Below are 20580 nucleotides of genomic sequence, written 5' to 3'. Positions count from 1 at the left end.
GCAAGGCGGTCTAGGAAAATCTGCCTTGCTATAAGCAGCTCTTGGTGCTAGCTGTTGCTCTTAGTAAATCACTTTAGGTAGTAATTTAACAAATGCTCATGAATGCTGCATTTCAAGATGAGAGGTATGTCAAAGACAAAAAAATACCAACTTTATAGCTACCCACTGAGTAGACTTACAAGCACCTGGGTCATAGTAATGAGATGCTGACATATGCACTGACTTGGCAGGTACAGTCAGGCATGGATTGGGAAAAAAACCCAAGAATTCCTACTTTTGCTTATGCAGTTACATACTTCTTTCAGTTGTTAAAATAATGTAATTTATTGCATTTCTGAATAAAATATTTAGTCCTGCTCAGTACATGGCATAAGTGAAAAATCTCCATCTTGGGAACTACATTGCTGGTAGCATGTGAAAGTTTACAGAAGTGTAGATGCACTTTTTTCCCTGGCAGCTACACTCTTACTTGCTTTCTGTCCACTCAGACTTGAAGTTCTGTTGCTGTAGATGCTCTGGAGCTGTGAACTTCTGTAACTGAACTGTCTGAATGTTGAAAGGAATATACAGCTTACCTGTATTTTTTTCCTACTTACCAGGGAATACATATTTCATACTATGTATGAAAGTAGGCAGTCTGAAAATTCATCTCTGTTTAAAAAATAACACAGCAAATGTTGGTACTTGTTCTCCCTCACAGTAGCTTTTTTTAAAATGATACAAAAGGGTGTTTTTCTTTTGGGGGAGAAAGGAGATACCCCCAGTTGAAAGATTGCCCAGCTGTGGCAGTATTAGAAGTGGCTGACGTGTCTTGTAGCAATAGCCCCATCAAGACAGAATTTGCCTTAAAGCCCTTGGTGTCTTAGACCCTGTATACTGCAAATGGAGCAACTGAAGTTACAACTTACCCTCTTTTAATGTTGGTTGGTGGATTTATTTTTTTTAACAATAAAGTTGAGATTTGTATGTACACTGTGTTCCCAAATCTCACTTTCCCCTTACCTACAATGCAACTTCACAGCTCTTGTTCTCAAATGCAAATAAGAGTTCAAGCTTACTACTTTTGCAGAGTACTGTTGCTCTAGGTTTGAAGCAAGTTAATAAACCATAGTCTTTATTCACTGTTGCTCTGCTTCACTGGGCTAAGCACGCTTTATATTTATACATAATTGTTTCAGTCAGTGCTGTTGGAAAAAACTGTTGGCATCAAGGATACAGTTGCTTGTTAATCTTCAAAAGTAAATTGTCGGTATGTGGATTTTCTAATATGAGCCTGTTGCAGATTAAAAAGGAAAAAAAGCCAGAAAGGCGGGATGTAATAAGCCACAAAGTTTGTTTTAACAAAGGCATTTAACAAATGCCAATTAACAAATGCCAATTTTTATCTGAAGAACAAGTTGTTATTCTGATTGTGGTTATTAATAATTAACAGTGATTATATGGATTTTTATCTTAAGGTCCGTTGGTATCTTTTTCTCTCCCAGAGCCTCCTAAGAAATCAACTGTCCTAGGCACCTTGGCTGAAACTCTTCTGGGCTAGTGGCAGGAACTTGAAGTAGCATCTATAGGGTATGAGAAGGCTAGAGGACTCTCAGATACTGAAATCCCTTGCTACTTCCCAACGTAGGATAGCTGGTTTTATCTGAAAACCCAGAATTTGGGGGGTCCTCAAGCTAAACCCTCCTTAAAAACCCATCATGCAGTAAGTAGGTAATTCAAAATGCAATCATTGCTCAGAGAACACTTAGGTTCCCAGGCAGCGAGGGTGGAACAGTGTTAGCGACCCAACTGGTGCGAACCCAGCAGGCAAGCTTGCTAGGAGTCAGGGTGAGACGTATTTTGATCCTAGCTTGTCCCTAGGGATTGAGGAGCAGGGAAGAGTCTCCAGCCTGGCACTTGCTTGGTCTCAAAGTATATTGCAGCACTCTTTGTGATTGTTGCTTTTAATGTATGAAACTGAGGTTAGCAAAGAAAGTTGTATATTTTGCTTGTCACTAATCCATCCGTCTTCCCCCTTGCCAGGCCCCACGGGGCACTGCCAGTAGATGCACTGGAAAAGATTTGAGCTTTCTCCCTTTTTTTGGTTGTTTACGGGGGTTTTGCATGGGGGGTTTTTTGTGTTTTTTTTTTTTCTTGGTTGGTTTTTGGTTTGGTTTGGTTTTTGTTGTTGTTTTTTTTTTTTAATTATGGAATTTTTGATTCTGGTAAGGAATTTGCTTTTAAATGCACACATTTATTGAAATTATTTAAATGAGTCCAGCTAACGTGGTGAGTGTACTACCACAAGGAATGGAGTGCCGTTGCATGCCCCACAGTGTGGGAAGGTACTGGGAGCTTTCTCGCACGCTTGGATGGTCTCAGAGCCAGGGAACCTTACTCTTATACTTGTTTATCCTCTTTCTCTTGGAGCCGAAGACTGAAGGATGGCCATCTAAAGCAACAGGGCAAGAAGGAGAACTTGGTGTGATACTGACAACCAGAGGTTTACTACTAACAAACTCCATCCAGTGTTCACTATATTCTGGTGCTACATTTATTTTCTCAGCTCTGTAGCCTTGGACTTTTTTTTTTTGCTACTTATAACACTAAAGAAGACACTTGGAATATGTAACTTCACTGCTTTTGTTTTATTCAGCTTGTAAATACATTGAAGGAAGAGCTTGGTTTTGTTGGTGCATCTTTCTGAATCTTCATGACTGATTGTGTTCTACATAGCTCCTGCATACCTTTCCAAACTCAGGAAAGTATTCCTTATGAATACTTGTCAAAAATCGGTGATGTTTGATTAAAGAATAATTGCAAAATCAAGTTGCTACAAGTGACTAAGTGGGGAAGGTGGCAAAATTGGTTTTAATGCCTGAAACACATTGGATTTTTTTGGATTGTTTAAAATGGAACAGTGAACTTAATAGTGGTTGGAGAAAAATAGATGGCACTAAGAAATACACTGTAAAATAGCATTTTTAAAAATAGCATAATCTAAAAGTAGAAATTACACTTGTTAATTGGATTCAATGTAGTGGAACTACTAGGCTAAGTATAGCAGCGTCTTTTCCAAATAATGCTTCAAAAAGTAGTGAACATATTTATGGAATCCAGTTCCTGCGTACCAGCCTACTCCAATTTACTCATCTATTGCTTCCTGATATGGCTCCCGAAGTGAGGTGTGGGGTTTTTTTCTTGCATTTAAACATGTTTCAGTTTGGAAGCCTACCCCTAGCTAATGCTTTTGTCTTTCAAATATAAATATAAATAAATATAGTTTTATATATTTTTAATATATATAAAATATTTTTTCTAGTTATATAAATATAGAGGAGAAAATATTTTCACTTTTTCTCTAAGAATTTTGTTCTTCCTCTGAAGATAGCCTTTCCCCCTAATGAAGCAGTGTGTGCTGGGTATGTGCAGGAATTGAGAAGTGTGAAGTACAGTAAAGTAGGTTCAGATTATTTCAACTAACAACGCATATTTTGTTTTTCTTGTCTTTATGGTCTTCTTAGCAACTATGTAGCAGAATAAAAGCTTTATAGTTGTCTTAAGTTTGGAGTTCATCTGAATTTAGCTTAACATCTGTGATTTGTATATTTTGAAAAATAACTGCCAAGATTTAAGGTTATGCCTATATGCGCAGTGCAGTCTGGTTTCTTCTTTTTATTTTTCTAATACAATCTACCAATTAATATTGTCATATAGACTCAAGTCTGTATACCAGAATTGTTGTGCCTTTTATAATTTTAAATGCGTGTAGAGGAGGGAAGTATCAGGATGACTGTTCCTGGTGTGTTGGCATAAAGGGTAGTGAAGATACCAAAATTGCAGCTATCAGTCTGCTTTTTGTTCTTTCTTTTTCTTTTGTCCCCATGGGGTTTAAGAAAGGAGGAAGGAAAGAAAAAATCAGATAAAACTGTATTTTCATGTATTCATTCAGCTAATGAGAAATTGATAATTAACAGGTAAATTTGTTCAAGTTTCTTCTGACTTGGCTAAAATCAATCTTTGCCCTCAAACTAAGTGACCTTCTTTCCTGAGAGGACTTTACTCCATCTGTTTTTGTGTGGTGTGACATGAGCTACTGGATTTCTGGATGAACAGGAGTCTTGTCCAGAGAAACAGAGTGGAAAACATCAGCAGAACTCCTCTTTGCTCCTCTCTCTATGGTGTTTTGAAACCTCTCTGTGCCCAAGCTGGGGAGGGCTGCTCTTGACCTCAGTTAAGCAAAGCCTTCACCTGCAGGATCCAAGTGAATCTGCCTAGCTGTTGCAGAAGCAGCCTACCTCTATTCAGCTGTCTTGGCAAATTTAGCAGGGCAAGAGGGCTGGAATAGTTCACTTTGTCTAACTGATTTAAGGCTTTTCCAACGACAGTTTTCTGGGAAGTAAAATGGTATGACAGTATTTCTGGTGCTAGGCTAGCTGCTCCCTTAGGCAATAGGGCTATGGATGGGTGAATCTGATGCAACTGCAAAAAGGCAGTAAATTGGACCATTTATTTCCAAGGAGGAAATTGGTGCATCATGGTTTTATAAGGAAATTCTCTTCACCATTAAGTTAGTGACCAGAGTAGCAGGTGTTCATGAAGGTGGCAGGTTGTAATTCAGTTCCAACGCTTGCCACGGTGCATCGATCTGCTCGGAAATGGTGCTGGAGCTGAGGGACAGTTGTGCTGCTGCTTGAAATGATGATGTCCAACTGCAACCACAGCATAGTCATGAGCCGGCCCAAATGCTGGAGGTGGTATTGAGAAAGTGATTGTTTTCCTTAGGCTGAGTCCCTTATTAAGCCATGTCTTCCATTTTGGGTATACAAAATACTGCTTTTTAATTATTTTTTATAAGAGTAGGGCAAGACTGGTTTTGTCAGACGAGTCTGTGGCTGCATTTCAGTGACGATGTATGGCCAATTAGAATATACTATTCTTCCCCCTCCAAACATAGTGGGACACAAGTGCTGTACTGTGTAATGGAAGTTCCTCTGCTCTGCACGTTAGGTAGATCTGAATTTGAAATTAGCCTATTAGTTCATTGCTTTGCCATGATACAAACTTCTCTTGTTAGTCCCTCTCCTCATTTTGTGTATGTCAGCCTAAAATCACTCCTGAAGTGGCAGCTTCAGGATTGATTAAGTGGGCATTTTTTGGCTCAATTATGGCAATTAGTGTTCAGTCATATTGTGTGTTTAAACTCAAGGCTTGACATGTCAACATTTTTCTCTATCTTAAAGTAGGGCTATTTTTGGTCAGAGAAGTGGGTGTTTATATATTGGTCATTACAATAGAAAGCTTAGTAAGCTAACTGAACATAACATGTTGAGAGATGCTGTTCTTCAGGTTGACATATTTTAACAGATAACAAAGTCTAGAACCAGGGAAGGAGGGAGGAGAGAAGGAAAGCATATGTATGGACTTGATATGAGGTTATTACACTGTTATTGCTTGCTTGAGGAATGTTGTGCCTTTTCTTCTTTCCAGCAATGACATGGGGGCAGCGTCAATCTGTGCCCCTGCTTCTGGTAGGAGTAAAGATTTGCATGTGAGAACACAGCAAAGATGTTGCACTGTAAAATCTATTTAAAGCCCGACACTGTGCAAACTCAGCAGCAACAGAAAACTTGAGTCTGTTAAATACTTCTACCTTATTTATATCAATGCTACAAGTGCTACTGGATATAAATCTGTCTAGATATAAGCAGCGCTATAAACAATTCAGCGTTTTAAATGTGAAGCATGGAAGTGTACCAGCCCATTTGCGATGTGGATAGTGGCAAGTGAGAGGTAGACTTAGATGTTACCTTTGGGCAAATGCCTGCTAGTTTGGCTTAGTAATGTTCTGTACTTAATAGTGCTCCATGAGGAAGAATGCTACTTTAGCATTTTGTAAATGAACATGTTTCCTTCCAGACGTCTTAAATTATGCTCTTAACTAAGCTTATTAGTGTCTGTCTTCCAGCTTTTCTTTAAATGTGATTTAAAAATGAACTTTCCTTTGCGGACTATTTGACATACACCTATACGTGCATTTTCAGCTTCTGTATGAGTATATCCAATACTGGATGTACGTACTACTCATCCTCCCTTACATACTATATAGACCTGTTAACCATTTCAGTTCGTGTCCTTAGTAATTAGATTACTCACAGAAGACCCTTAATAAACACACATTAAAGCATACATTAGGGTAGTAGAGATGTAATCCAGATACACTGGGGGTATGTGTGTGTGTGGTGTTGATTTCAAACCCACCCACCCCCCTCCTTGACCTAGGACAATTATGCACAAGAGCATGTGCAGAAAACCTTGAAGCTCCACCCTGCATTGGAGTTAGCTAACGTATTTCTTAGGTTTCTTCCCCACCACACCCCCTGCCCCAGTCCTCTTTCCTCTGTGCATTAGCTTGATCTTCTGTAGTTTTATACCAAGATTGTATTTGGGGTTTTAGTAGATTGTAGTTTTCACTTGTTTAGTGGGCAAAACCCTTGAGGCTGTTCTTCTGAGACTCCAGAGTGGCACAGGTAAGGGCCGTAGCCTTGGTGTTGATTATTAAATGAGTTAATTTGTTTTTCATGGTTGACTTGAAAATTGGAATGGTTGCGTTTTGATGTTTCTCCAGGAGCTTAGTTATTTTGACTTAATCTTCCTGTCTTCACTGCTATTTTCGCACTTAACCCAATACTGAAAAACTAACTCTTAAAGGCCCTGGAGCCTGCTCCTTACAGCGCTTTTGTATGTATTTGCGGTTGACTTTAAGGAAGATGTGGGACAGCTGTTCCATCACAGAATCACCCCAAATTTCAAGGCAGTATATCTTTGGCCTAAAACTACAGTTATCTTCAAGATAAATTCAGAATTGTGGGGTTCAGTTCTAGGTTCAAGATTTTTAAGCCTTTTCTCTCAAAATAGAGGAATAGGAAGGTACAGTGTTTAAAATGTGCATTTTCTTTTTCTGGCTAGCAGCCCTCATTAACATCAGCTAGCTTACCCTCTCCTCCTTTTCATTTTACAGTTCTCCCTCTAGAGATACATTAGTCATTGTTTCTGCACAGTAGCATTTTTCACCCTGCAGCACTAATTGATTGCAAGATTTCAATTTAGTCTCCATCTTACTGGTCCAAACCTTCTGCCTCCAGCATGGCACAGGGTGTTCAAAATCTGTGGTAACTCTGGCCAATGATTTTTCCTTTTTTTTTCTTTTTTTTTTTTTTTCTTTCCCTTCTTCCATCTTTGCATCAAAATACCAATAGAGAGCACAGCACTCCCTTGCTTGGTACAAGCCTTTGTAAATGTTAGAGTATTTTTAAACTTTAAATGTATTTATAGCCTGTCTTTTGGGGTAGAGTCTGCATTTCCCTTACAACCCCTATTGAAACACAGTATGAAGGCACTACTTAAATTTTCATGTTGAGTTTTTCTCAGTGGTGTTAGTTTGATTTAGGTAATACTAAAGGTGCGTCCCACCATCCTCAGCTGGTGAGGGTTTCTAAGAGTTTTTTGGCATTAAAGCTTTTTAATGTGTTTGATGCTTTGATATGTTTTCTGCCTGTATTTTCTGGTTGGGGAGGACAAAGTGATTTGAGGTAAGAAGATGCTGGGCTGATATGGAGGCTGTGGATGCACTGGCACATGCTGTTGGATATTACTTTCACATGGAATAGCAGCGTTCATAGTCGCAGTTTTGCTTCCATCACTGCGTTATGTAAAAGCCTGCTTGCACAAATTAAAGGACTTGAGCCTTAACAAAGGGAAAACAAAATCCAAATAAAATGTCCTCATGTAAACCATGCCAGAAAAGAAACTTCCTCCCATCTATCGGAATCTGACACAGATCTTTTCATTCATCCTTTTACTTGCCTTTAGGCATACCTCCCAGTGGTTGTTAGGCAACCGTAATGATGTTGCTGAACACGCAGGCTGGCTAATTGGATTGTCCCCTTCTTGGGTTTTTTGTTCAAACAGTCTTGGTCATCTTTAATAAGGCAAGCACATGCAAGTTGCTTCATTGGCTGATGTGATAAACCAAGGGGCTTTTAAGAGTTCCGTGACATGTCAAGGACAAAATTTTGAAATCTATGCGAGCTTTGACATAGTGTTTAGTTGAGAGCCTCTGTCACTACAGAAGTCTTGCTAAATTCTGCTTTAATTTAGCGCATTTCCCAGTTGTATTAAAACCAGCCTATTCTGAGGTTTTTTGGCTGAAAGGCAGCATCTACTCACGTGAATGGAGCTGAGCTGTACCACAAAAATTTAGTACTAGTCTAAATAGGCCAAGAATTTCCTGTGCCTTGTAACCAGTGTCACCAGGGTAGTCTCGCAAGAAATGTGTCAGAAAAATAGCAATGCTCTAGTGCAGGATGAGTAAGAATGGCAAGGATTTTGTTCTTTGTTACACTCATAGGAAGTATATTTAGCGTGTTACTCGGGAGGGCCTGTTTCTCTATGCCACCTTGATGTGGGTGAACTCTTGCAAGTGGTGTTGAATTCGAGTGTCTAGTAGTTTCCCTGGTTATTCTGAGTACATAAACTAAAAATGCATGTGACTTGCATTTACATAACCAAACTTGCCTTCTATTATTGCAAGGCAACTTGGTGTGGTTTATGCTCCACTTATTTGTCTCTTTATTTTTATTTTTATTTTTTCTTATCTCATTGTAGATTCACCAAGTTGAAGAGCCTTAACCTTTCCAACAATAATTTAGGAGACTTCCCACTGGCAGTCTGCAGTATCCCAACCCTGACTGAACTCAACGTGTCCTGCAATGCCCTCAGAAGTGTTCCAGCAGTTGTAGACGAGATGCACAAGCAAGTGCTTTCTTCAAACTTAACATATACAGACTGACAATATAGACAACAAGCAGTATCATGACTCTGTACATAATCTTTCTATGAGAAACAGTTTAAACTTACTGGGTTTTGTCAGAGCAGACTGGCTTGTAGATCTGTATGGAAACAGCTGTGAGCTGCGGGTAGAAGGGAAGCACCCTTTGTGTCTTGAAGCTCTTCCAGTCTCCAGTATTTGACACAAGGGTCACCTTCATGGTGAAGATAAACTTCAAACTCCCTGCTTATGTGCATCAGCCATCACACAAGTCTCAGTTCTGGAGATGTTTGAAGATTTAATACATCTGTTAGCACAGCCTGCATTTCATAGTTGCAAGGCTTTTAATTATTTGGTTGATAACTTCTGTAGCAGATGTTCAAGTGCTATTCCTTAGCATTTTGCTTTGTTCTGCCCTTTTGTATATTTTATTTCACTGTAACTGCAGCAGAATTGTGTGTTTGTAGGAAGGAAATGTCATTTAACAGGTCACTCACTGTCTTCACTCTCCCTTCCCCTCCCCCGCCTTTAATAGCTTGCAGACATTTTTGCTGGATGGCAACTTTCTCCAGTCCCTTCCTGATGAATTGGAGCATATGCATCAGCTCAGCTATGTGAGTCTGTCCTTCAACGAGTTCACCAGCATTCCAGGGGTGCTGGAGAAACTGACCGCCATGGATAAGCTCTGTATGTCAGGAAACTGCATAGATACCCTGAACCTACAGGTGCTAAAAAGGATGCCTCACATTAAACATGTGGATCTAAGGTAGGTATTTGAAAAAGGTGGAAAATAAGTGGATCTAAATTATTGGTGTTGAAACAGTTTCTCTTTGTCTGTCAGAATAGCCCCCGGCTATGAATCTGCTTAGTTAGTCCATTGAACCATGTTTCTGGCGGTATTATGTAACTCACAGCACTTGCTGTGACTTAGCACTCTTCTTTGAGGAAGAGGTGGCATTTAGGGGGATCAGGAGTTAGGAAAACGAGTGGGGGAAATTAATAGTTATACCAAAAAGCCAAACAAAATAGAGCCTGGGACACTGGAGACTCCTGCAGTTCTAGTTGGTGCAATGTTAATATAATCATAGAATCACAGAATGGTTTAGGTTGGAAGGGACCTTTAGAGGTCATCTAGTCCAACTCTCCTGCAATGAACAGGGACACCTTCGTAATATAAATGATAGTCCCTGACTCAAAAAGCTTCTGTCTGAAATGTTACAGAAATGTGAGATGAAGAAAAGGGCAGTGAAGGTGAGAGTGCAAAACCAGATATTTTAATATTTCTTGGTACATTAAAAAGCGTAGTCCACTATGAGTAATACTATTTTCTTGATGCCCTCATCAGAGTCTAAATAGATCCTTACTACAAAATGTGCTGGTATGAGGTGGTTCTTTATTCTTCTGGTCTTTGGGGAAGCCAGCTTCTGCAATCAGCTGGGCAAGGCTCAATTCAGAGCCTGGACCACAAGGTCCAAATAATGATTAATTTTAGAACCATTTAGTTAAATTAAGCTCTTCAAGCTAAAATTTAGTGTACCATACTGCTGTGTAGCTGTCAGACTTTGCAGTCGAGGAGGGGCCAATGTATGTTAAAAAACCCAGCTAAAATGGATGGATGTGTATGGTGGGGTTAAAACATGTCAGTGTGTGTGTATGTATGGTAAAAGCAAAGAGATAAACTGGCCGTAGTGTAGGGATGCTGTGTCTGAGCTGGCCCTGAGTTCCAGTGGTGCAGTTCCAGGCCTCTCATCTGCCACATCCCTTCTGCACCGAGCAGTGAACAGAGGTTCTTTGTAATGCTATCTGGAATAGTAAATGTCGAATATGTTTGTAAACTCTGTTTGCTGCACAGTGAAGTGCTTTCCTTCAGTGAAATCAGAATGAAGCACTGCTTGTAAACTGAAAATGGAAAAAGCAGGGTGTGGTATTGGAGGGGGCATATTACCCATTTTCTTTTAACTAGAAAATGTAGCTACTCTGGTGACACAACTGTTAGACAGAGAGCAACTCCTTGGAAGCAAGAGTAACAACAAAACTGCAGATATATGCCCTTATCCTCATTAGGGGGAGGCTCAATGGGCCAACAGAAGTTACTATACCAATTTTAGTGTTGTGGTCAGAGGTAAGAATTTGAAACTGAACCCTTTGGAGTCCTCTGCCAACTCAAATGCTGCTGGGTTATAGATAATCTTATTCCCATTGTAACTTCTGGGGAAGTTGCTGAGCATTGGCAGTGTCAATGCACTGCAATGAAGATGTGATAAGACCTGTTCTCTTCATCTGACAGACCTACTCGTCTTGGGTTTTTGCTTTGTTTTCTTTTGATACCCATTTTCAGGCCTCTGAATATGCTTGCTGTGGAACATGGCAAAGCGAGAGGCAAATAGGGGAATTCATAAATCTCAATCTGGCCTTTCAGTAAGGCAGGAGACTCCACTGTCTGCAGGTTACCCATATCTGCCAGGCTTTTCCAGCAGATGCTCACGATAGGCCGGCAGGGGAACTGCAGAGGTTTTGTTCTTTTCCAAGGTTTTGTTCTTTTCTGAACTATCGGGCGCAAATAACAGCCAGGCCATCTTTTATTTTTATAGACACAATAACAGTAGTACTTACATTCTTGCAGAGCTTTTTATCAGTAGTTTTCAAAACAGTTTAGAAAGGAATTTGGTGTCATCATTCCTTTGTCATGATGGATAAAACAACAGAACTGATCCATCCTGCTTTTAAAATACCATAACAAAGGGGAAAATATTTAAAATCAACCCTGATCAGAACCTGGAGGCATGCTGGTTTAATCCAGCACAACTGATTGTAGAGTGAGCATTGGTTTGTCAGCAGGAGCCTGCCACGTAACTACACTTAATCTCCTTTTTTGTCTGCAAGATTGAATTCAATTAGGAGAATGGAGGCCGATGAAATAGATTTTCTGCATCATGTGACCCAACTGGATCTCAGAGACAACAAACTTGGGGAGCTGGATGCAACAGTTTTTAACAATGTTGAAGTGTTGCACTGTGAACGCAATCAACTGGTAACCCTCAAAATCAGTGGATATTTTCTCAAAGCACTGTACGCGTCCTCAAACGGTAAGTGTAGGGCAGCTGTGGTGGTGTCATCTCACTTCTGGTTTTTGTACCTGGTTTTCTGTGGGATGCTTGTGGAGTGCAGTGCACGTAATCAGGAGGCTCCTGGCATGACCCTTGGGTAAAAGGGTTTCACATGTGCCATGTCATGCTACTGCCAATTCTGAGCTTAGAAGTAACTTTCAAATAGCCTTGGGCTATTGATTTGGAGGTTTCAAAACTGTGAAAATCTTAAAATTTGGGCTGAAATTCCTTTCCATGTCAGCAGAGATGGCTCTTGAAGTTGTTGGTTCTTTGGGTTGTATTAGTGTGTTGCATTACCAAGGCAAATAGGGAATTTATTGCTTTTCCCCAGAGTTGAGAAAGTTTGAATGAAAGTAGCTGTTCATGAGGCAAACTAAAGCAATATATATTTTTGCTACTAGCTCTAGCCGCTTACTCTGGCCAGAAAGCTACAAAATCTGTAATGAGTAACTTCATTTGCATTCAATAATAAAAATAATGCAGTATTTTCCAGTTGAATAACTCCTGTGTTCTATGAATAGGGTTTGTTTAATCTGTCTGGAAGCTGCTATTACTTAAAATACTCGGTTTTCACCACCATTTTTATTGTTTGGAGTAGTTTGGTATGGAATAAACAAAATGCAAGCTCAGAGAGCTGTGAATTTGCTGAACAGTCAGCACTGCCATTAAAAGGCTGTCATCTTAATGATATCCAAGCCTGTGCCTTCATTAAGTATTCATGCCAGGATCTTTGTAGCTGAGAAAAGTTAACAATCTGAGCATGTGCTGTGCAATGTGAGCTGAGAACCCAAGTCAACCCATATCTTGCAATCAACTGCCTATTTGGTCTTGCTGTTCCTCCGGGCTGTCCTCTCTTTGCACCCTCAGCCCCCTTGTTTTAGTCTCATCTTCCAAAGGAACCGTGATGCTTGTTTTGTTACATTTTTCACTTTAGTGGATTTTCTGTAGGCTTAAAGAAATGTCTTGCTGGTTTTGTTTCAGCCTTAATGCTAAGCATTAGCTACCTAGAAACCTTAGAATGTGAAATATTATTAAAGCAATCTAAATATAACATTACTAGCAGTAGTTGAAAAGCTGTGAAAGGACTTGTAAGGCTGTCTGAACGAGGAACTCCAGAGATGCAAAGGCTTGTGTAATGCATTAAAAAATACTCTGGATCTTGCCATGACCTGCTGGACTCCAGGGTATTCTGTAGCTTGTTGTTCCAGAGTGGGGAGTCTCCCCTCTGTGCCTGTACCATTAGTGACCAGTGAAAAAAGTAGAGTAGGTTTGTGACTGACTGTTCTGGGCAGAAGGTGGCAGAGGTGAAGTTGCAGCTCCGGGACGAAAATGTCAAAATGAGAACTTGCTGTGAAACTTTTAAAACCCTCCAGTTTCTCCTCTCTGATCAGTTACGCAGTGTCTGGCATAGCAAGTACAACATAATGTAGCAAACGTACTCAGACATAATAAAGAAACAAAATTCGGTTCACTAAGGTCCAGATCCTCAGACGTTTTTAATGTTACTGAAATATCTGGGTGTTAGCTGCTTAAAGTAACTCTTATGGAACAGCCATTTAAGTGCAAGTCTTTCTCACCAGTTTTGTTTTTATTTATTTTGCCCCCTAGAGCTTGTTCACCTTGATGTGTATCCAGTTCCTAACTGCCTGGCTTATATGGATATTTCTAGGTAAGTATGTTTTTTCTTGGGCCTGTAAAATATACATCAGTGAGGCTTATGGAAAAATGACATTCACTGGTATTTTACTGGATGGGAGTGGGGGCAGGAATTGGACCTTGAGATATGAGTAGAGTGATTTTCAGGATTAGAGGATGGGCTTTTTTCTAATGGCCAGTTCTTCCCCGTTGCCTTTTTATAGATTAACTTTTTAAAACTGTTTTGCTTTTAGCACTAAGAATAAAAGTGTCTTTATAGTTAAAGGAAAAGAGTTTCCCTGATTTAAAGATTTCCTATCTTATAGAAATACAACACAATGATTTAAACATGCACCAATATGAGACATGTACAGAAGTTCCTTTCTGCATGTGTCTGTGTCACAAGCCCAGTGTAGGTGATGGTTTGATAGTTTACTCATCAGTACGGCAGCTCCTGCAGCTCATCGTTGTTCTCCGCAACCCTGGCTGCTGCAGGGATGTCTGCAGTTGCCAACTGAATGCATCTATGAATCTCGTCTTAACGAGGGAGGTGGGATACGGAAAGAAATGGAAAAGGGAGTCTTTTAGTTTGTTTTACACTTTAAGGACTGCTTCAGGAAAACACTTTATGCATGTGCTTAATGTCTGTCTTACTTAAGGAACTACTCGTCTGCATGTTGAAGTGATAATCTCATTCACTAAAAGGCCTGTTGAGAGTGATTGTAACAATTAGTGAGTTAACTTGGGTGAGTGGCCATCAACTTCAAAGTTTCATCAACCATGAGTTACCTCCATTGTACGCCTGAATGTATCACACAGGTGTGGCTAAATAAGTGTGACTTATTGAAAAGCATTCTCTGTAAAGCTGATTCTCCATTTGTCGGTAAATAAAATGGGTGCAGAATGCATGATTTTGATCACAAAGCCCTTTTTGTGCCTCAGTTCAGTAATGGCATTTTCACTAAATGGGTAGGTTGTTTTTAGCTTCTTGGCTGTCTTGGAATTTGGGAAATCTGTTTGAGATCGAAAAGGAAGCGATCTGAGGATAAGGGGTTGGTTTGCTGGTGCATATTTTGGCTAAAGGCTATTGCATGAATAAACAATAGGATACAAGTACATGAATGAGCATGAACATTGATTTATGTTCATGCTGTGTAAGGGTCCTATTCAAGTCTGAGAGGACCTGAATATTATTTGATGCCCAGTTTTGCATCTGTATATGCTAACTGAAGTAGTGGTTATGTGAAGGTACCTGCACACAATCCCTTCGATGTATTTTACGCTGCTAATTTTTGTCTTTTAAGGCAGGATACATGTGTGCCCTGCTGTACCCAGCTGCATATTTCCAGTGCAATATTTGGAAAAACTTACCTCTAAGAACTTAATTTTTAGAAGTGTTTGTTTCTGTGAAGACAGATGCAAGGAAAGCAAAGCCCTTGAGTTTAAAGATACACCAAAAACAGTTTTTGCTCTGTTCAGTGAGATAGCTGAAGAGTGGTAGCGTGGGTTTCAGGACTGAATTGATGGGGGATCGAAGAGGTGTGTTTCAACTGTGTAGGGTGTGAAGATTTTCTGAGGAGTATCTCACAAATATTCCTCTCCATGGAGAGACTTATTCATCCTTGATACTCTGATACTCTTAATACTTCTTCCCTGTGATAATTTGGAAGCAGCCCTTTCTGTTTTCATAGAGGCTGCACATCTAGAGAGATAATAACACTGTTAGCTTTCTTGCCCCCTCACTCAGGACCTTACTGCGCTGGTAGTGCCCTTAGAGAAGAAGGGGTGATACAATCTCATAGGAAACGTATTACGTAGCAGATTTATTTCCTGCAGGTATCTGTATCTGTTGAGGCTATATTCTTAATAGTCTTTACATCTCGATTATCATTTAGTTATACCTCTTTGTGTTCTTTATTCATAGAAATCACCTGGAAAACCTGCCTGAGTGGGTGTGTGACAGCAGGAAACTGGAAGTGTTGGATGTTGGCCACAATCAAATACGTGAGCTGCCTGCCCGGTGAGTCTTGCAGACCAGTTGCACAATGCGGAACAGGAGAAGCAAATCAGAAATAATTGCTGATTCAGTGTTTAGCTTGTTCCAGTGACTGTCAGGCCCATTTTATCTTTTGTTTGATTTTATTTTTACCTTGTGGGGTGTCATCGTGCTTCAAGCTTCCACCCAGTCTTTCTTCTTTTACTTTCATGCAGAGAAAGCAGTGCCTTTGAACTCCAGGTGGAAGTTTTGAAGCTGTTCAGGCAGGAAAGCCCTTCAGTTTTAATACTGAATATTAAATATTTACAGCCATAACTTTGCATGGCAGTTTAGAGATCCAGAACTTGTAACTTAGTTTCATAGGTGCCTAGAGGCTCCAGTTCACAGCCCTGTTTGAGTGAAAAAGGGCTGAGAGGAGAGGGTGAAGCCTCATCAATCAAGTAGAGCAATCACCTTCACTACAAAGGTGATCTCTTTTCCAGGTGTCTAAACTTAAAATTGATAAATACAAATGATAAGAAAGCAAATGAACAGGAGGGAAAATAAGAGTCGAGTTAAATAATGAAAGGCTCTTACTAGTTTTTTCTAGAGAGGGCTGTTTCAAGTGAGTATACTGGTCAGGAGCTGGTATTGAGAATTTTTAAGTCCCTGACTTCACTGGAAAAGAGCTGTCATTCTTTGCTGCTCTATGTGCTTCAAGAGAGATGTTGTGAAAGGGAGAACATACTGGGTGCAAAGGGTGAAATTGTGTGGGGATGTGCAGAGCCATTGAATATTGTAGACATTGAAGTTTATGATGATAAAATACTTTCCTTGCGGAGCTGTACAGCACAGAGTATCACAAATCAAAAAGGATAGTTTTATCTGGGTCAGATGAATATACCATATGGTGTAAACTGGCAGTTTTAGTGTCATAAATGGGAAGAGAATAGATTTCAGAAATGTGGGCAGAAAAGGATGTGAGGAGATTTACCAAGCAAACTAATGGGCTAACGTGCAGACTATTAATCCCTCTGTGTTTTCACACAAAGTGAAACTGCACCTACTCAGAAGGTGGGGGGAGCAAAACTTCATTTGCCTTTCATTTGCACTTCATAACAGCAAGGAGTATCAAGGCATACCGGATATCTTCGGGAGATTAATGATTAGCTGAAATTAGGTACAGTCAACATCCCACTTGTCTCTCCTGCCATCTTATCATTAACCCCAGGAAACAGCTTATCTTTGAAAGCTCTTCTTTGTAGTATGTGTCTAGATAGCTTAGCTCCTAATAAGTCACCTCAGTTTTAAGACCCAGTTCAAAACACAGGCTTTGAATGTCTGTTAAACTTCAGGGAAATTTGGGCCTGGATTCAAATGCAAATGGTTCAGGCATATAGACCTACTGTTAAGTATCAGGTGAATACTAGTGCCCAGTAAGCATGCTCGCGTGCACTGCTGTGTGCTTTTCCTTCTACACAGAATAGCACTCTGAAAACCTGTGAAGTGAGCGAGCAGGACTTTCCTAGGAGGGTGCTTGCAACTCTAACCACAAATGTTCAAGCCTTGACCGACCAGCAGTTTCCTGGAAGCCTGATGGTTGCACCTAATCTAAACAAACTACAGTTGCCTCTTGAAACAAAAACAATTTTTGAAGACAAGAAGTTGAAGCAGTTGAGATAGAAGACTGTGTACTAATGTTTGTCTCAATTAAAGAAAATGGGAACTATGTACACTGGGCTGTAAGGCAGCCATTTCTGCTAAAAAAACCCATGAAAAATAACAAAAAAGGTACTTAGTCTCAGCTAGGCAGGACAAATTCGTTGTTGTAAAACTGATGTTGCCAAAGCTTACCCAAAGAAAATAGAAATTCTTCAATTAAGTGTTGCCAAAATGACCTTGCTGCCAACAGTGAACCAAGATGTCTGTATGTATTTTTGTTTCTTTTTGTCTTTTTTTTTTTAAAAGATCTATTTGTGTTCAACATTGTGTTCTCTTGAACAGTTGCTTAATAAAGGAATTGGTTCAATGATTTCACCAAACCATGCTTTCTCAGAAGATGCTGAGCAGCATGCTTGTCCTTAGAACTTTTTGATCCCATCAGAACTTCCAGTGGGGAGTCAGGCAAGTGGGAAAGCTTCCCATAGGGAAGAGCAGTCTCAGGGACCTGGTTCCCCACCCAGCTTGAGAACTAGGTGTCCCAGGCTCATCAGGAGCTTGCTTAATTAAATGCTGGTGGATCAATCGCTCTCTTCAGGCAGCCCCATTCCTTTGGTGCTTGTGCAACTTAGAAAATAAGAAAAAACAAACAAGCAAAGCAAGCCCCAAAGACTTACTCAGTTCTTCTGAATTATTTATAAAATATATTTTCATGGGAAAACTAATTGCTAAGGTTTTTACCTTGATTTGAACTTTAAAAAAAAGTGATAAATTTTTTTGAGACGTCTTCTACCAATTCTGCTTTTTCCTGTGGTGTTTGATGATGATGATGCTGGCCAGTCTTCATGGGGAAAGGAAATAGAGTAGAAAGGCAAATCTGTAACTGAGAGAGATTTTTCAAGTAAAAGTGGAGTGAAACAAAGATAGTTAATGATGAAAACATAATAGATATGCTTATCACTATATGATAAATCTTTTCACTCTGAGCCTTCTGGAATGATACAGCTGGCTGTTGACTTGTGTCCATGGTCATAACGCAGACGATCCAGCCAACTGAGGTAACACTGGTGCACAGATACGGAGTATGACTGTATCTGTCAAGGGAAAATACTTGGCATACTTCATTGATTATTTTGGCACAATAGTCCGATGACCTGATGTATTGCAGGGAAAGGGGGTGGAGGGAGGCTCTTTATGTGTATTTAGGTCATTGTAACAGAGGGAAAAAGGTTTTTGCTTTAATGCTGAGTAATTTGAGAGTCTTTGATTGAAAAGGGTCAGCAGGATGCACAGGCTTGCCAGATTAAACAGTACTGTAGTAGGAATGTAAGACAGGTGGCAGATGAAGAATAATCTTTTTTTTCTTAATTTGCTGAAAGTGGTTCCCGTTCAAAATCGAGAGTTGCTCCATTTTTGAGGTCTTTAGGTGCAGATTTTAAACTCCTTATTGCGTTGTTTATACTGCAAATTTTAGCTTTAATATTTGATAAAAACAGCTGTTCGTTCTTGTCTTGTTACGTTGCCCTTTTCTCCCCCTTCCCTTCTCTCCCAGCCCCCCAAAAAAGGGAGCAGGGGGTTGGGGCTCTGGGTCATCTATCGCTTGTAAAAGCTCAAGAAAGTAAAGCCGATTAGATAAATTTCATTCGCTGTAGAACTGGAAAGGAGGCTTTATGTTAGTCTGGTATTAACAGAAAAGGAAAATGGGGGGGGAATTGCATTGGATTATGAGTCAGCACATGATAACTAGAGCTTGTGGGGTGACTGGTGATTTCACCCACACTTCTGAAGTTCTTCCATTAGCTAGGGGGATCCCACAAGTGCAGTTTTCTGCAGCCATTGTTAGCAATTACCTCCTTCACTGTCATGCTTCTATATTCATGTTTTATACAGTGCATTAAGATAACCCTTTTCACTACTTTCATTCCTGAATCATCCTTAAACTTCCTTCCCTGTCTCTGAACAACCTTGTTAAGATGTTGGAGGAGAGTGGGAAGACGTTCTTGGATCTGTGCGCAATTAATACCACGTCTGCTAATCAGTTGGCTGAATCACTTTCTTGTAATGAACTGTGATATAGCACCTAAATTCTCAAAGCAACTCTTGGGTTTAGATTTTTCTCATTTTTGGTGTGTTTTATTTCTCTAAGGTTGTTTTACAACAGTAGCTTGCGTAAGCTGCTGGCAGGGCATAACATGTTAGCAAGGCTACCAGATCGGCTCGAGCGAACCCAAGTGGAGGTCCTGGATGTGCAACACAACCAGCTTCTTGAACTGCCATCTAACCTGCTTTTGAAAGCAGACAGGTATGTATAAAGAAATTTGATCTTGACTTGCATGTGAAGAACCTTGCTTTGTATGTTACTTCCTAGCTGAAAGGGTAATCTGAGGTTCCCCTAATTTGAAAGTTGCCAAACCTTGTGTGGTAAGAACAGATGTCTGCCCAACTCACCAAAGCACATTCTTTTTATTCTGGCTTTGTTGCCTTATATGGTTGCTTCTTTTTCCCCACCAAGCTCCTGCTGAACACCTACTTCTCGAAATCTAGCTGTAAAGTGAAGCACATGCTATTTTTTACTACATACACTGAGACGGGTTAGTGGCAGTTTCTTTAAATACGTATTTCTTAGGCTTGTTTGATGGAGTGTGAAAGCCTTCCCCCCCCCCTTCAGTCAGAGGCTAGAACTTATTTATACCTGTCAAACAAAACAAAATCTGTGCATAAGGCTGTCATGATAACTCAGTTATTCCCCTGTTCTTGCTTTGTGAATTTTTTATGCTTTTCAAATATTCGTCACTAATTTAGCTGGTGTCACCACTTGATCTGCTTTCTGGATTCTCGTTTTATGCTGCTGTTTCTCTAGTCTCAGAGTCGTCTTCATCTTTTTTCTGGGGTATGAACATACCCTGTAAAATGGCTGTGATAGGAATACGGGAGGTTGGTAGCATAGGCTGGCCATGGTGAATGGGCTCACCCTGCTTGGTGTCAGCGTTCCTTGCACCTCTGCAGTTCCACAGATAGCCATGGGATTTCTGAGTGTTCAACCCGTGCACAATTTGACAGACCATGAGGTTGTGTGTGCTGTGGGGTTTTATTTGTGATCCTAACCGTGACAAAAGGAATGCATAGTTCTTGGGTTTCTTGAGTGGTGGTGAAGTAAGAGGAGTGGTGACCTCACTGTCACAAGTCCTCACCCAGTTAAGAGCATTGCGAAACCCCTACTTGTATGCTGCGGTTCATCCTGTCATGAACCTCTGGTTAAATTTCCTGGGATTCACAGCACTGGGAGTTGGAGAATTAGGTTTGTGGTTAGATGATTTCTAGATGAACTCAACTTGATTTACTCTTGAATAGTAATGTTGTGAGGAATTTATAATTTAGGTTAAAGATTATCTTTC

At 40.1% G+C, this 20580-nt stretch overlaps 1 protein-coding gene across 1 annotated transcript in view; it reads left to right on the top strand.

Moving 5' to 3' along the window:
• Nucleotides 1-20580, top strand: part of PHLPP1 (PH domain and leucine rich repeat protein phosphatase 1) — a 143829-nt gene that overhangs the window by 97333 nt on the left and 25916 nt on the right. The window contains exons 5-10 of the mRNA XM_075084194.1: nucleotides 8647-8793; nucleotides 9345-9575; nucleotides 11693-11895; nucleotides 13525-13585; nucleotides 15476-15571; nucleotides 19332-19487. Of these exons, the coding sequence (XP_074940295.1) occupies nucleotides 8647-8793; nucleotides 9345-9575; nucleotides 11693-11895; nucleotides 13525-13585; nucleotides 15476-15571; nucleotides 19332-19487 (894 nt within the window). The remainder of the gene's footprint in view (nucleotides 1-8646; nucleotides 8794-9344; nucleotides 9576-11692; nucleotides 11896-13524; nucleotides 13586-15475; nucleotides 15572-19331; nucleotides 19488-20580) is intronic.

This window comes from Phalacrocorax aristotelis, chromosome 2 (genome assembly GCF_949628215.1).
Source record: "Phalacrocorax aristotelis chromosome 2, bGulAri2.1, whole genome shotgun sequence".
NCBI lineage: Eukaryota > Metazoa > Chordata > Aves > Suliformes > Phalacrocoracidae > Phalacrocorax > Phalacrocorax aristotelis.
Note: the sequence above shows the minus strand (reverse complement) of the source record. Positions and strands in the feature narration are given on the sequence as shown.